This window comes from Camelus bactrianus, chromosome 16 (assembly GCF_048773025.1).
Source record: "Camelus bactrianus isolate YW-2024 breed Bactrian camel chromosome 16, ASM4877302v1, whole genome shotgun sequence".
Taxonomy (NCBI): Eukaryota; Metazoa; Chordata; class Mammalia; order Artiodactyla; family Camelidae; genus Camelus; species Camelus bactrianus.
Window position 1 is genome coordinate 46,052,136 of NC_133554.1, and position 16,308 is coordinate 46,068,443.

The following is a 16,308-nucleotide window of genomic DNA, read 5'->3' on the forward strand; positions in this document are numbered from 1 at the left end:
ATTTCTCTGAGGAATTTATGTCACCATTAAAACTACGGAAGAGTTAAAGGAAGGACAGGCCTGGGTCAAAAAGAGGGTGAGATTCCTGAGGAGATGTCTTGGAAAAGACCCAGCCTGTTGTCTTAATTGAGAGCTTAGGGTCTTAAGGGGAGAATTTAAGCCAGAAAAATGGTGGGACAGATCTAGAATTCTTAATGACCAATGGTTTGAACCCAGCGTTTCTAGCAGGGATGGCTCCAGTGGATGGCCACTGCCTCCAGTGGTACAAGGACTGGGGCCGTGTAAGGAGCACTTGGAGTCACCGGGTTCCAACATCAGGCAGTGACGGGTGTGGCAGAGGCCTCTTGTCCACTTGAGGTAGAAGTGGAGAGACACAGAGACACAGAGAGAGGAAAGTGAAGAGAAAGAGAGGTACACAGGATGGGGTGGCCGACTGTCACTAAAACTGCATTGTGGTACCATCAGTGGCTTGTCCACTGCCAGACTGGCTTGCCTTCCAGGGTTGACCTTTGTATGGGAGCAGAGGTCGAGTTCCAGGCCTCCAGGGGTACTGGGGACCCAGAACACTAAAAGACAGCAGCCCCTGGCATGGCCTTGAGGTAAGAGAGGCGGCCCTGTCTTGCTAGCGCTCTTTCCTGACCAGGCCATGGGAGGCATTTAACCCAGAGGGATGCCCTTTGGGGCTCAGGGTTCTGACTTGGCAATGACCAAGTGTCTTTGCACCTTTCAGAGGTCGGCCTGTCTGTCTCCCACAGTTTGGTTGAGCAGCAGATCCAGGCTCCCCCTCCACACCGTGTGGCCTCCTAGAGGGCCCCAGGTCTCTTATTAAAGGAAGGGCAGCCACTTCTCTAATGACAAACGGGACACCATCAGCACTTTGTTCCTTGGCACACACACCCACATGCTGAAATAATGTACCCTGGGGTCCAAAGCAAAATAAACGGTTCTTTTGCTGGGGAGGGTCCCTGTATTTCATGGACCCTCCTTGCTTGGGCAGTGGACATCCACACATAATTCACACTCGGCCCCCGCAGCCTTGCTGGCCTCTATTCTGGGGGGCAAATATCTCTGGAGACTCCCTTGCTGATATGACCATTAATGATCATTTAATTACTATTCATGTTTAATATTCAACAATTATGTGACTGTCACTTATTTTTCAGCCAGAGGGCCACTGTACCTACACTTAGCAGCCACTAAGTCTTAGTCCTAGTGAGGACAGTACCACATTCTACCAGGTGACCTCGAGGACCTCCACACGCAGATGCACAGCGAGGTTCGTGTGCCTGCTGCCCGACGGTCCAGGCAGAGCCGGACTCACCCTCTCTCTTGCAGCCCGGTTGTCGTTGAGTCTCACGAGTTCTGCAAACCTCCGTTGGTAGAGGCGAAGCAGCAGCACCAGGTACAAGCCTGTGTTCATCAGCTCGTGTTGTGCCTACGTGTGGGAAAGAACGCTCTTAAGTTCATTTATAAAGTATTTGTGGTCTAAATCATGGGGTGGACGGTAACAAGGCCAAGAGGGGACAAGAAATAGGACAAGAGCCCTAGCCCCAAGGCAAGGCCTGCCCTGGGGGACCAGGGAAGATGGTAGAAGGCGGTCCAGGGTAGAGACCGGGCAGCCCTGCTGGAACTCTTTCCTGCCTAGTGGAGGAGCCTGAGAGAGGCCCATGCTCCAGGCCCAGCCCCAGTGCGGACGTGTACCTAGTAGCAACCTGCCACAGCCCTGAGCTGGGCGTTGGGGACACAGGGCGGAAGGTCTCAGCACCTTGCTGGGACCTCATCCTGTGATGCGGGAGAGAAAGCCTCATCACAACGGCTCCAATATGAGCTGGAGTCGTTGGGAGCCATGACGGAGGCGTGGAGGGAAGTGAAGAGAGACTGGCTGTGTTTGACGTGGGGTAAGGAGGCTTTGGTGGTCCTAAAAGGATGGGAGGGACTTTGGTGGGTGGCTGTGAGGGGTGTCCAGGGCCTTTCAGACAGAGGCACTGAATGTGGGCAACCATACAGGCAGAGCGTATGTCGGGCAAAACCCTCTACCCACTGGTGTGGCTGGAGTATATAGGGGGAGGGTGTTTGTTTTGAATTAAAAAAAAATCTTGGCATGGGCTGGGCAGACGGTAACGTGGGACCATATTAGGAAGAACTGTGGAGTTTGGATGTCACGGTGTGTGTGTGTGTGTGTGTGTGTGTGTGTGTGTGTGTGTGTGTGAGTGTGAGTGAAGCTGCTGGCCTCAGAGCAGAGGAGTCAACATGGTGAGAGGTGTGTCTCAGGAAGGCAAACTTGTCTGTAGGAGAACTGGGGACACAGGTGCCGTGGGGTGGGGTGGGGTGGGGGTACTTGATTTTCCTAGATCCCTCCGGAGAAAGGACCTCAGGCCCGGCTCTGTTACCTTTCTCCCTTCACAGGTGGGCTGAATGATGGTCTCACCTAAGGGCTCCCTGACTCCCCACCCACCCTGCTCAGTCCATTATCATTTAAGCCCCAGAGAGCACGCACCCTGCAGGGTCTCATGGCAGTGAACCTCAGGGCCTTTGCTAGTGCTCTTCCTCGTGGGGTCTGTTCACCTGTTTTCTTTTTTACACCAGGGTCAGATTTACCAAAGTGGTTTCTTTTGGGGGGGGGGCGGTAATTAGGTTACTTACTTATTTATTTATTTAAATGGCCGTACTGGGGATTGAACCCAGGACCTCGTGCATGCTAAGCATGCGCTCTACCACTGAGCTATACCCTCCCTCTCTGTGCCTGTTTTGAATGCTCCTCTGCCACCTTCCACCTTCCTAAGCCACGTCCACAACTTCCTTTACAGCCATCACCAGGTTACCTCCTTGTGGAAGCTGTCCTAATGAACCTCATCTGTTCCAATCATTCCTTTCCTCCCTGATGCCGAAGAGTTTGTCTTTATTGTTTGCTGCATGCATCTTGCATTTGTTAATGTTTTTGCCTTTTCTTGGTGGTAGCTTGTGTGATATTTTTCTCCCTGGTCTGAGAGCACAGGGTGGCTCCTGGGTCCTCAGCCCCTGGGGTGTCTGTGGTACAGGGCCTCCCCTGTGGACTTGCATCGACCTTCAATAAATTCTCTGCGTTAGCCATGACACCTCCCTGCCTGCCGCTTTATTCCCCTATTCGTCCTTCTGTCAGATCTTCCAGGGTAGGGGATGGGGGTGGGCTGGGAGGGGCTCAGGAAGCCCCCCAGGGACAACAATCCCGGCAGAGGGCGTGGCCCTTTACATCACCCTTGGGAAAGGCCGGAACATTGTCCCAGAATAATGGAAGCTCAGACTTGACACAGTGACCACCGCAGCGCCTCTTCCTTCCTTCCTCAGCGCCCGAGGCCCTTCAAGGGCCGGGCTCCCTGTTCCTGTCTGGCCCAGGGCAGCTCAGGAAGCTGGAGCAGAGCACACCTCTTCCAGGACCAAACAGCTGCCAGAAATGATGCCCACGCTCAGCAGAGATCAATGTGTTCTTCTGAATTGGGAACAGCTCCGGACTGAGGTGACCACTGGCCCCAAGGTCACTGCTCGAGGCTCCTCCGCTGTCCTATAGACCCATCTTTAAGGGCTCTAGTCAGCTGTCTTTAGTGGTTAGCCTCCTATTTTTAGCCTTGCTCTTCTGACCTTGGCCTAGAATAGGCAGAGAGGAAGTTGCTTGTTTTTACTTTTTTCTGTCTTAATGGCCTCCTCCCACCTTCCCCAAGGGTCTGCCTCTGTCTCACAAGGCACCACCTCTGGGAAGCCTTCCCAGCCTATGCGCCGCGCCATTTAGCTCCTTCACACAAACCAAGCCTTGTCCCTTGTTCACTTTCCTTGGTGTGGCGGCCTCCCGCGAGCTCTCTCCCCAGCACTCCCTTCGCCAGTAAGCCTTTCTGCTGGAAGATCCTCCGATGCATAATGGCAAATCAATCAGCTAGAAAATGGCTTGGAACTATCAGGTTTGTCAAAGCTTTCAGGGAAATCATTTACTTTTTATGACTCAATAAGACCCAGAGGCATGCAGATGGGAAAATATCCACTAATGTTTTCTGCAGATAATTTGAAAAGTCACTTCGAGGAGATTGTGTCTCTTCTATGGTCTGTGGGAGGGAACCTGTTACTCAATGCCATAAATCTTACTGGCCGGGCTCCTTTATGTGTGCCCTTTGGAGAGCCTGGGATGCTAGATGGAAGGGCTGGGCCAACCAATCAGTGCAGGCATTTCATAGTCAACTCGGAGTCACTCTTTATACTCTGAGCCACAACGGGGAGGGATCTGTTATTAGAAAGAGTTCCATCCACGGTGTTTGTTCAGCAAGGCAAAATGAGCTAGTTTTTTGAGTGTTACTTGTTGGAGCTGCTCCTGACCGGCCCCTCCTACGACCCAACTGCATCACACTTTGCTGCCCACTCACAGTGCAGGGGCTGGAGGTGGAGGTGGGGTGGGGAGATCTGTAGGGGAGGGAGAGGCATGTGAAGCAGTGGACAGGAGCTCTGCAGCGCTCAGCCCACTTGCCAGATGTTTTTCTTTTCTCCTTATCCCTCCTTCATTTTGTTAAAATTCATTTCGGCCAAGAGATTTGCTACGGGTGGAAATTCTCAACATAATTCGCTCGAAGAAACGGACAGCCTGGATGAACATTCTGTCAAGTCTTCAAATCCGTTCATGGGATGCTCCCAGGTGTGAGGGTGATTAGGGGACTGTGTGTCTAAGGACATCAGTCTGTGGCTGAGATGGAGTGAAGTCAGGCCTGTGCTTCAGAGCAATGACAGCCAGAGGCCAGCTGAGACCCTCCTGTGCCACAGGGCCAAGGTGGCAGGAGCACGTTTCCATCATGTTGGTGGGCCTTGACCCTCCAAATGGGCAGCCTAGGACCATCACGTCCTATGACGTTGGGCAGAGACTTTTAACTGCACAGGGACAATTTATAAAAGGGGAGAAGTATCCTCTGTTCTGCTTATTTCGTCAAGGCATTATGGCAAAATGAACTAATACGGGTGGACATGGTATTCTGCAAAACAAAGAAACATCCTACAAGAGGCAAGAACTAAAGCTGGGGTTTGGGGTAAGGACCGTATGTGCCTTGCCCAGGCCAGGTATATGGTGTGTGGATGAAAGAATGAGAAAAACAATGTATAATTCTGGACCAGATGGTGGCTCCTCTAGACTTGACTTTTGATTCTAACGGCCTCAAGTTTGACATGTATCTGAATTACTGAAAGGGCCTTTTAAAATGTAGTTGCTGGGCACCTCTTCCCCCACATTCTGATTCAGTGGGTCTGGGTGGGGCCCAAGAATGTGTATTCCTAGCAGATTCCCAGGTGATGCTGTTGCCACTGGTCTGGGGACCACCCAGCCTTGAGAACCCCTGCTCTAAAGTATCAACAGCTGACAGCCAGGAAGCTGAATCTGGCCCGCAGATGTGCTCCGGTTGGAAGGAAGGAAGGAAAGAAGGACGGACGTGAACTTCGGCAGCTGCAGAGAGTACTCTCCATTTTGCCACTGTTGCCACCACTCCCAACGGAAGACTCAGATCACTTGTTACCTGCCTGGCCTCTGCAGCGTTTGAGTGTACAAATCTGTGACCTAAGCTTCTCTTAAACCGGTTTTCTCTTGGTCCATTTTGGAGCCTGGAGTGTTACCTGGAGCTCTACACCTTGCCATCCAGGAGTTCTTCCTTCCACTCCGAGACTGAGGGCCCCACCCACAAGTACGTGTGAGTCCTCTTCCTAGGTTAAAGAGCTGCACACAGGCGATGCGGAGGTGCGGCTCTACTATTGGCCGTGGGTGTGGAACGCCTGCTGGGCTGAATTTTCAGGCACCTTTGAATAAGGGTAGGGGTGGACCTCTGCCAGCCCTGACAGGCCTGTGACTGGACCACCAGGTGCCGGCAGCTCTGAGGTGCTTAGTCCAGGTCCTGGGGCCCCACATCTGCTTTAGCCTCAGGGTGTCTCTCTTCAGACAGCCTATAGGGGCTCCTGATCTAGCCACTCGAAGCCTAGCAACAAGCCTTGACCCTACGGGGCCCTGTGGGAACACCCAGTGTCTGAGAGACGTAGGGATAATGGGATTTCACTGCCCTGGTAGAAGCCAAGGGCAGGGTTCATGCTGCCCCTACTCAGATGCATTGAAGCAAATCAGGAAAACAGGTTGGTCCAAGCCCCTCCACAGCCTTAAAGGTCACTGACAGTGCTGACTGGGCACCCAAAGGGCACGTCCACAGTCTATGGTCAGATGCCCAGTGGGGTGTCTTGTCTCCCATGTGGCTAGAGAGCTCATTCCTCTTTTTCCTTCCTGGTCTTAAATGCCTCTTCTGTGGGGAGGGCTTCTCTGCAGCTGTTCCCACAGCTGCTTGTGTATCAGTCACTCTGGCCCTCCCACCCCAGGGACACTGCTGGCTTCCCCACTTGAAGGCAGTGACTGTGTTGGCCTTGGGTACCACCACACTATCACCCAGCACAGTATTTGACATACAGTAGGCATCCAACAAGTGTTTTAAAAGTTAATGTGTGAAACTTACATTATGTGTATTTTGCCACATTAAAAAAAAATTGATCCCCTGGTACTATCCCAGATCAATTAAATCAAAATCTCTGGGGCTGGGTCTGGGCGTCTGTATTTTAATAGAAAAAAATACATGCTGCTAAATGTTAATTTTGATTATGGGAGATTTTTGTGTGTTGGTGATTTTTATAATTAAGGAAAAGCAAAAAAAAAAAAAAATCTAAATGGGAAAAATGCACAAGAAAAGAAGTTAGTGAGTTAGCTAGCTAGCTAGCTAGCTGAGACCAAGCGTGAGCCAGACTGAGCTGAAGCCAGTTCTAGGTGTCTTTTGGTTTTGACCTTTCCTTTGTACTTGTCTGTATCTGGCATCAGCTACTCCACTTCTCAAGAAGGGAACCCCTTTGCCAAGGAGTGAAGAGTGCTGAGGGCTGCCTAAGAGGGCCCCGAGGAGCCAAGGTTTGGGAGTCAGGGAAAGGGCCTGGACCTCAGAAGCACAGGCGTGCACATCAGCTCCCTGGCCAGGCCCGAGGTCGTGTTCCAGCCCTTGTGCTAAACAACAGGTACTCTAGTCTTCGTCCATGGAGAGTTTCTGAACTTGTCTATGTCACACTTCCCTGGTTTCTCAAGTTTAACTCAGGCTGTAGGCAAACAGACACTATTAAACTCCCCCCGGCCATCAGAATGGTCAGAACGGTTGTAAAAGTGTGAGGTCTCGACTGCTTTCCATCAGCGGATAAATATTGCATGTTGGTTCCCGGGACCTTTGCTCTCCCACCGGGGTGGGTCTGTCAACCTAGTGTCTCCCTGAGACGATAATGAAGGGCATTTTTAAAAGGCTTTGATGGCCTGTCAAATTCTCACTGAAACTAATTTAAACTCTTTTCTGCTTCCATGCAGCATAATTACCGTGCTGGATATTTTCCATGTTCCCCTCCAGATCCACTTTCCACCTTGCTCTGTGGCCCATCTCAATGGATGACTTTAACTAGGCCCCCTTGGCCCCTGGCTTCCTGTTGGGTTCAGCCAATGGGAGGCCCTGCAGGAGGCCAGAGGGCGGGAGGAGACAGAGCCTGGGGTAGTTGTTCTTCCTGTTCCTTCTCTGCTGGGCAGAGGTGTGGCCACAGCAGCTCCCCTAGACTGAAGGTCACAGGCTGGGGTGACTCCTATAGCTACGGCCCTCCTGATCCCGGTGGCTGCTCCTCCCCTTGTCATTCCAGGCCTAGGAAGGTCAGTGGTCAGTGGCTGGTCCCAGGATGCCCAGTCATTCCTTGCTGCTCTTTTACTGCCTGCGTTTTGGCCGTTCATTCAGCTCTCATCACTCACCCCTTTGGTGTGCGCCACCATCTCTTTCCAGTCCAGACCCTGGCTGACATAGTTACGTTCACAGTTCTTTTTAGGGTGTCCTTGTAGCCTGTTCTCTCAGCTGGTAGGATGCAGTGAGGCCAAGGGTACCGATATGACCCCTGTGGGGGCCAGTTGGCCTTGCTCAACGATGGACTCTAGCCTGGTCCTGGTATACTTAGCTTTCTCATTCAGTCCAAAGGGGTCGGGCATCTCTGCAGCTGCAATATGATGGCCCTCTTTTATTGAGAGTCTTCTCTGCCCCAGGCACTGTCTTAGGTGATGTGCTCGGGTCTTTTCCTACATCCAATCCTGTGGGGTAGGAAATCATTGTCTCTCACTTCCTACAGATGAGAAACTGAGATCCAGAGAGTGTGTGTAGTTTCCCCAAGGTCACATGGCAGCTCTGGGGAGGGGAATAGGATTTAGGTTCACAACTTAGTTAAAGCTGGTGTGCCTTCTGGTGGGCTGGGCTGCTTCGTCTACATGCATGCACACACTTTAAAAACAGCTGAAAACATTTGCTGTTAGTTGAGTCAATTCTACAAGTACCACTGGTAAACCTACAGTGTATGGTGGCGGCAGTGTCTTCGGCTTTGCAGAGGGAGAACAGGGTGGGAACGTTTGGGACCAACAGGTTTCTTTCCTAGACGAAGCTTTCCCTGGGGTTGTGCGGAGGTTGTGGAGTCTGCAGACCACTCTGGTGGGATTCGGGTCACTTGGCCTCATCTGAACTTGTCCTTCTCAGGAAGTCCCGCGGGCTCCACTTCCTGAAATAATTTATTCTTTGAAATGACTGCACAGAACCATCTGCATCTGGCTGGCACCCTGACCTCAGGCATTCAGAGGTCCTGGTTCCTTTCAATCGTTTGACTCCAGCATCCTCAGGGGCTAAGAACGTGTGTGGCTTCTGTTTCTCATCTCAGATCTCAGTGCCTGGGGGTTATGACTGTCTTGAGACCCTCCCATCTCAAAATGTATAGACTCAAAATACTGAGTTGATTTCCCAGGAAATTCTCTTTTTTCTTCCTTTCTCTCCCCCTTCCCCCCTCCCAGCTTCCTGAGGCCCCAGCTCTTCAAGGCTGGGGTAGTCTTATGTCTGTTATATCATACTTATTGGTTGCGCTGTTCAAATCTCTATTCTTTTCAATATTTCGACTTTTAAAATCCAGTAGCCTTAGGATTTTAAAAAGACAACTACAGAATTGCCCAGACTCAGATGCACTATTTTGACTCAGATGAGCTTTTTGCAAAAAAAAAAAAAAAAAAAAAAAAAAAGGGGTCTAGATACAGACAGGCTAATGATCTGAAAGCCGAAATGACTCCTCTGAAGAGTGACATTTTAGTTGCTAATAATGATTTTATAGTTTTTAAATTGTGTGCTTTACAGTCGTGGTCATTAATCATTTTTTTTTCTCACTGTGTAATGAGGGAGGTCGGTCTTGAATTATAATGGTACTGATGGGCTATTTTCGCTTGATAAATATTTACTGACTGCTTATTATGGGCAGGGTACCTTCTAGATCAGCACCACCCAAAAGAAATACAACATAAGTCATCAAGGCAAGCCACCTATGTAATTTGAATATTCCTAGGAGCGACATTAAAAAGCGAAAAGAAACTGGTGAAATTAATTTTAATAATATATTTGATCAAACCCAATATGTTTTTAAATATTATCATTTCAACATATAATTAATATTAAATTATTATGTGATGTTTTACACTCTTTTTTTTTTTTTTGTACTGAGCCTTTGAAATTCAGTGTAGAACACTTAGAGCACATCTCGACTGGAGGTAACCACTTGTTCGTTAGCTACGTGTGGCTTGTGGCTTCCATATTGGGCAGTGCAGTTCCAAATAGAAGATTGTTTGCCTAAGAATTGGGCAATAAACTTATCCTGCGTGTAAATCACCTTCCCACTGAAGGTTAACTAAACTTTTCACAGTATTAGAATTGCAATCCAGATGTCCCAAGAGAATTAGTTTACGAGGTATTAAAAAGCACACAGTAGGCACTTACTACGTGTTTTTGAATGTTCAGCAAAGCAGTTCCTTCTTACCCCGGAATTACTTGATATATAAATTGGGGACTATTTCCTGCAAGACCCTGATTTTTTTTCTCTTGTTGCTTTCAGAACTTAAATTATTTCAGCAAATTTGGGTGTGGAGCCTGCTAGACTATTCCTGTATTTCTGTGTGTCCAGTTAGTTACTGTAGCTTCCTACTTTGTCCCTGACAGCAGTGGGATCTCAACCCCGGGCAACCAAGTCTTCCAACCCTCCAGAGGTCCAATTTAGTAACACATCTTCTGAGAGAAAACTCACCCCATGCACAGGCCTCGTACAGTCCTTATACCAGGGAAAGAGTTTCCTCTCGCCCTGCACCTCGACTTGACTTTAGCCTGTGGAGCCGGAGAGGGTGAGAGCTTCTCTTACCCGGGACTGCTGGTGCTTCTGGTAGAACTCGGTCATGTTGAAATCATCCAGGTCGACCAGCAGGTCTTGCTTACACATCTCACAGGTCTTCACAGTGCTAAGATCTGCTCCTTAAATTAAAAAATTCTGTTATATATAACCCTAGGTCTTTCTGTGTTGATATTCTGAGAGCGAACTTGTGTGGGTGAGGAATTCTGAGTTTCAGAGACTCTTAAAAGTCAGCCATATTCTGTAGAAAATGACCTTGAATCTGAGATCTGTAAAATTTCCTTTGTAACCATTTTCATTATTATGCAGCTTCCTATAAGTGATTTTCCCATGACTTTTAAATAACAGATCTTGGTTTCTGTTTAAATATAAACATATTGGTTCATAAAATTGGAATTACTACAAGGAGGCTGAGAGTCTATAGCACAAGTATTTGCTAAAAGAGTGAATATTGGGTCTATGTTACTGTTGTTTTTTCTGGCAGACCTAACACAGATCCAAGCAAATAAATTAGTAAGGACCAAATTGGTGGTAGAAGCCATCCTCAATCTATGGCTTCCAAGTCTACTTTTACTTCCAGCAGGTGACTTCCCACCTGAGAAATGTGAGGGACCCTGGGGCCATGTGCGGGCACTGGTACAGCATTTCTGGGGCCAGCATCTGAGCCTGAGCTCAGCCTCCTTTGGGAAAAGAAACAGGAGAAGGGTTTTTTTTGTTTGTTTGTTTTAGCATGAATTCTAGCAAAAGTAGAAGATGCAGAACTGTGGCTTCTATGTCTGAGCAACCGTTATGCTATATGGCTTTTCCCCCTGTGTATGTGCTGCAGTTTGGCTAATGATGTACTGGTGTTTATTTTATGCCTTAGATAATAGCGGACTAATCGGTTACGTGAATGTATTTGGTTAATATAGGGCTTGTACAGTTTTATACTTTTCCCCACTGGGGGATACAAAGATGCAGTAAATAATAGAGAATTTCAAAGGACAAGGATGAACAGTAATCCTTTATCTGCATTTTGTTTGCTTGGTGTTTTTTTTTTTTTTTTAAAACATCATTCTATAATACTTGAGGCTATGGAATGTCCCATGTGTCCTCCAGGTTAATCCTGAGGAACACACTCAGACTAGCACTGGCATTTACAGGCATTTAGCAGTACTTTCATCACACATCTCATGAGTAATTTTTTTCTGTGCTAGATGTTTAATTGGCCCAAATTTCTAGTAAGATAACACATTGCATGGCAGAGTCATTAGTGGCTGAGATCCACTTGTTATTCGCTCTCTGAAGGGCTGAGTACTCTGCTTACTACGTGGAGATGCATTTAAGCAACTCCGGCAGTGGTGGGACCTACGTTTCTCATGCGGACATGGAGAAGGGGCTTCAGGGAGACACTTGCTAGGATCATCCCATGTTCATTCCCTGACTCAGTGGCGTGCTGTTCTTGGTGAGGGGGCAGGGCCACACCCCATGAGGGGGACAGGGTCAAGTCATAGGTCTCCAGGGTTGTCTGGCACAATGATAACCAAGGAGGTGAAGTGGTGGAGGAGAAAAACAGCATCCACTTATGGGGTAAGGAGTTTTCAGAGAGGGGAGGCTGAAAGACATAGTGACTCTTTTAGAAACCAACTGTTCTTTGCATTGGCTTCTACTTTTTTTTGTTGTTCAAGTTGCTCTCATTCCTAAAACCATGTTTTAAAGAAACCTCCTGTTTTCTGCCAAGAAAACTACAGCCAACCTACTGACGTGGCTATATTTAGGTTGTAACCTCCCCAGGGAGCTGGGAACAGGCTTCACACACAGTTAGGAGACGTGTTAAAGCCAGAGCTGACAGAGTGAGCACAACGGGGATCTCTTTATCTAATACAGTTCTAGAAAGATTAGATCAGTGCTCTTTTCCTACTTCTGCTGCAAAAAGGCAGCTTAGCTCAGTGTCTAGGTGACACCACCCCTTCCTGCACCAGTAAAAGGAAGCGGAACTGGTTTTGCCGGGCGTCCACCGGCTGGGATGGCTGCTGGCTGCTGGCTGCGGGCTGCGGCCCAACCACGGACCCATTTCTAGTCTCCTTCCGCCTGAGAGGCAATCTTAGCATCTCTGCTCAGGCCTCAAGCAGAGGATAGCACTTTCTAGGATCCTTCCCTTACACTTGCAAAAAAAAAAAAAAAAAAATCACTTCCCTCCTGTAATTTGAAGACAGCGTTCAGTTACGGTCGGGGTCCGGGTACGTGAGCAGGAGTCCCGGGCTGGGCGGCCACGTTCCCCCGGGGGGCCGCTCGGAGTGCCCTGTTGTCAAGCTCCACACCGCGGAGCCTCGGTTAATCATAGGGTCGCTGCCCGTTTGCCGTTCTTCCCCCCACACCTACCTGATGTTATTTTCACTTTCAGCCATTGTTTCAGGCACTCTAGATGGACAAACTGCAGGCTTCCCACGCAGCCGCAGGGCTCCAGGAGAGGGTTGTTGGGGGAACCCCCGGCTATCTGGCAGATGCGACACAAGTCTCCCTCCTCATCGGAGTCCTCCTGCAGGAGACTACGTGGAAAACAAGCCCTCGTCACCAGGAGTCTACATATGTGCAGTTTCCAAGGCATTCATAGGGCGGGAGGAGGGAGAGGGAGCAATCCCCGGCCCCCCATGCCTTGCCCACCAGGGCTGCCCGGGTCACCCACTGTTCCCGCTGACCCTGCTAAACAGTCTTCCAGGAACGCTTACTGACAACAGGTGTACGGATTCTTAAATCAGGCTTCTGTGCAGTTACTGATGGGTGTGAGCTGACCAGAAGAACTAACATCTGCCACATCCTCCACGGGCTGGGAAAGGGCTACACAGGGAAACTGAGGGAAGATCTGGGAGCCCCTACCCCTGCCATGGCCACTGCCAGGAGGTTGGCTGGGTGGCATGTTGGTGGGTGTAGGGGTTTGTGGTCCGTGGGCTTGCATTAGAGGTTTGCCTCTAAAACTTGTGAGTCTGGTGACCTTGGACAGGCTATGTAAGCTTCCCAGGCTCTGTTTCCTCACCTGTAAAGCCATGGGGTTTGTCCTGACGCTGCTGCCCGGGCAGCCTGGAGGCCATGATAATGCTGAACCTGCCCTGCAAATGCTTAAGTGCATCTAGGGTCTGGTAAAGGATTGGCACATAGAGCCCAATCAGTAGATGCTGGCTGGGATGAGTGACAGACCAGTGGACCTGGACGTGAGCTCACCAGTAACTCAATGCTTGCCAATAAATTATGCCAACTTTCCAGAATGTGAGCTGCTGGAATGCGATGAAGATGGAATTAATGAAAATGTAAGCAAACCTTTGTGTCTAATAAATGGTGAGTCAAGAATAGCTGGTTGACGTTCCTATAGAGAGACCTGAGAAACCTAAGGCTAACTTTTGGTTCTTTAGAATCCTCTTGGGACTGGGGATTTTCTGGTCAAGGAAAGGAAACCAACTGGAGACTAAAATCAAAGGAGAGAGGAAGAAATGGACATTGCTCTGGATATAGGAGTGTGTGCTCAGTTTCTTGAGAGAACTTTCTCCCCAAGAAAGGGAAATTCGATGAAAAGGAACTGAATTATGTTTTTTCATTATAGGCACAAACAAAATGAGAAGTAGGTCATGTTTGTCCAAGAAAGATCCAATATCCCAAGATGTCAGTTCTCCCCAGAATAACCTATAGACTCAGCGTGACTCCAATGAAAATCTCAACAAGCTGGATCTTAAATGTGTATCGTCAAGACTCTTAAGGAACCAATTGGGGAAGGAGGCCTTGCATCATCAGTTATTGAAACTTATAAAGCTGCAGACATTGAGATGAGGTGGTATTCTATTAGGGAAAAACAAAAAAGATCAGTAGGACAGAACAGACAACTGGGCATTCACAGTGCATACCTCACACCATGTATTAAACATCACTTCGCACTTAGGTCCAAAATTCATTTCACACTAAGTCCTAAGCGTGCAAAGTAAAACTGTAGAGATTTCAGAAGAAAATAGGGAGAGTGTCCTAATGACCCCAGGTTAGCAAAGAATTTAAGACAACCAGTTGACTAAATTAAAATTAAGAATTCATCTTCATTGAAAAACATCAAGAGAAAAGACAAACTACAAATTGGCAAAAGAAATTTCCAACACATAACTGTCAAAGGATCAGATTAACAGCCAGAATATTTAAAGGATTCTTAAAAATATTCTAAAAGTGGGCAGAAGGCATAGAAAGTATTTTACAGAAGAGGGACACAAATGGTCATTTAACATTTAAAAGGTGGGGGAGGGTACAGCTCAAGTGGCAGAGCACATGCTTAGCATGCACGAGGTCCTGGGTTCAATACCCAGTACCTCGAATGAAAAACCAAATAAATCTAATTACCTCCCCCCTGAAAAAAAAAAAAAAAAAATTTAAAAGAGCAAACAAGGGGTGGGTATAGCTCAATGGTAGAGCGTGTGCGTAGCATGGCCTGGGTTCAATCCCCAGTCCCTCCATTAAAAATAAATAAACTTAATTACCTCCCCCAGAATAAAGTATAAAAGATCAAGCAAGGTGGGGAGGGTATAGCTCAGTGGCAGAGTGCATGCTTGTCATGTATCAGGTCCTAGGTTCAATCCCCAGTACCTCTAGTAAAAAAAACAAAACACACACACACACATTAAAAAATAAATAAACCTAATTACCTCCCCCAACCAAAAAAAAAAAAAAAAAAGCAAACAAAGCACCTAACCTCATTAACAGTCATGAAAATGTAAACTGAAGCCACAGTATCACTCCCATCAGACTGGCAAATATTTGAAATGCCAATGAATACAGGTGCTGACAAGGATGTAAACGGTATACATTACTGGTGAGACAATACATTGGCATTACTAGTCCAGTGGAAGATGTGCTGCCCACTCTTAACAAAAATAGCCCAGATAGCTCTTCTCCATGCGCACCAGGAGACGTTTACAAGAATGTTCATGCAGCATTGTGCGCAGGACCCAAATGTTCCTCGACAGGAGAATGGCTAAGCTGTGGTATATTCATATAGCGGAATAGCCTGTACTAGTGAAAGCAAAAGAGTTAAAGCCAGAAAACATCAACCAGGATGCATCTGGTTAATGATGTAAAGGGAAAATGCAAGTCACAGAAGAACAGGTATTCCGTTTCTACAGAATTCAAAACTAATAGTAACATTTCTATTGAATTCAAAAATATACACAATATATTGTTTAGGAGGACGTATATTCATATGGTAAAACCACAGAGCAAAAAACTTCCAACAACGACAAAATAAAAAGCAAAGGAATGATAATTGCAATACAGGGATGGTTTCTGCTGGGTTTAGGGAGCGGGGAGGGGGTTGAAGGAGGGAGATGAGGCGATAGGGTGGATGAGGGGTTCACAAGCTCTGCAACGACCTGTTGGCTGGAAGGTGGGCACAGGCTTGTCTGGGTTTTGTTTTTGTGTCTGATTCTCTAGCGCATCCGTTAAATGCTTATTTATATGTGTTGAAGTAACTAACTGGGGGAAAATTTTAAAAAGAATAAGTGGCATTGAGAAGTGGGCTTGAAAAATTAAAATAAGGCATATTATAAAATATGAACCAACGTTTACTAAAAATTGCATTTCTATGCAGAGATAAAAGGCTGGAAACAAAGTTTTTAACAGTATTCATCTCTGGATTATAGGGTTATTGATGATTTTTCTTGTAAGTTTTTAGTTTTAGTATTTCCTAAAGTGAATATTTTTGAAATTTGTAAGAAAAGCATACGGATTATTATATACAGAAAAAAGTGTGTCTGATATAGCACGCAGGTAATAGCTGTTTAATGAATTACTACACCTAGAAGTGAGTGCATTTTTAAAAGAAATCATTTTTAACCCAAAGGCATTGCTTTGGGATGGTGGAAGTCTGGACTCCTGACAAGTGGGTCTGAAGCTGTATTTCTGGGTAGGTGACAGTGGCTGGCTGTGAGACCTTCTGGCCCTTAACCTTGGGTCGGTCTTTTGGTAGTTTGTTTGATATGTGGAAAAAAAAAAATGGTGCCGCTAACTAGGAAGTTGCTTCATTCCTGCAGTTGGATAATAGACATGAGTGTATCTGCATTC

General features: G+C 47.5%; 1 protein-coding gene across 4 annotated transcripts in view; it reads right to left on the reverse strand.

Moving 5' to 3' along the window:
* Nucleotides 1-16,308, reverse strand: part of MARCHF10 (membrane associated ring-CH-type finger 10) — an 88,497-nt gene that overhangs the window by 7,255 nt on the left and 64,934 nt on the right. For all 4 annotated transcript variants that reach the window (XM_010956006.3, XM_074343440.1, XM_010956005.3 and 1 more), the window contains 3 exons: nucleotides 12,604-12,770; nucleotides 10,255-10,364; nucleotides 1,322-1,435 (listed from right to left, as the gene is read on the reverse strand). In XM_010956006.3, coding sequence (XP_010954308.2) covers nucleotides 1,322-1,435; nucleotides 10,255-10,364; nucleotides 12,604-12,770 — 391 coding nt within the window. The remainder of the gene's footprint in view (nucleotides 1-1,321; nucleotides 1,436-10,254; nucleotides 10,365-12,603; nucleotides 12,771-16,308) is intronic.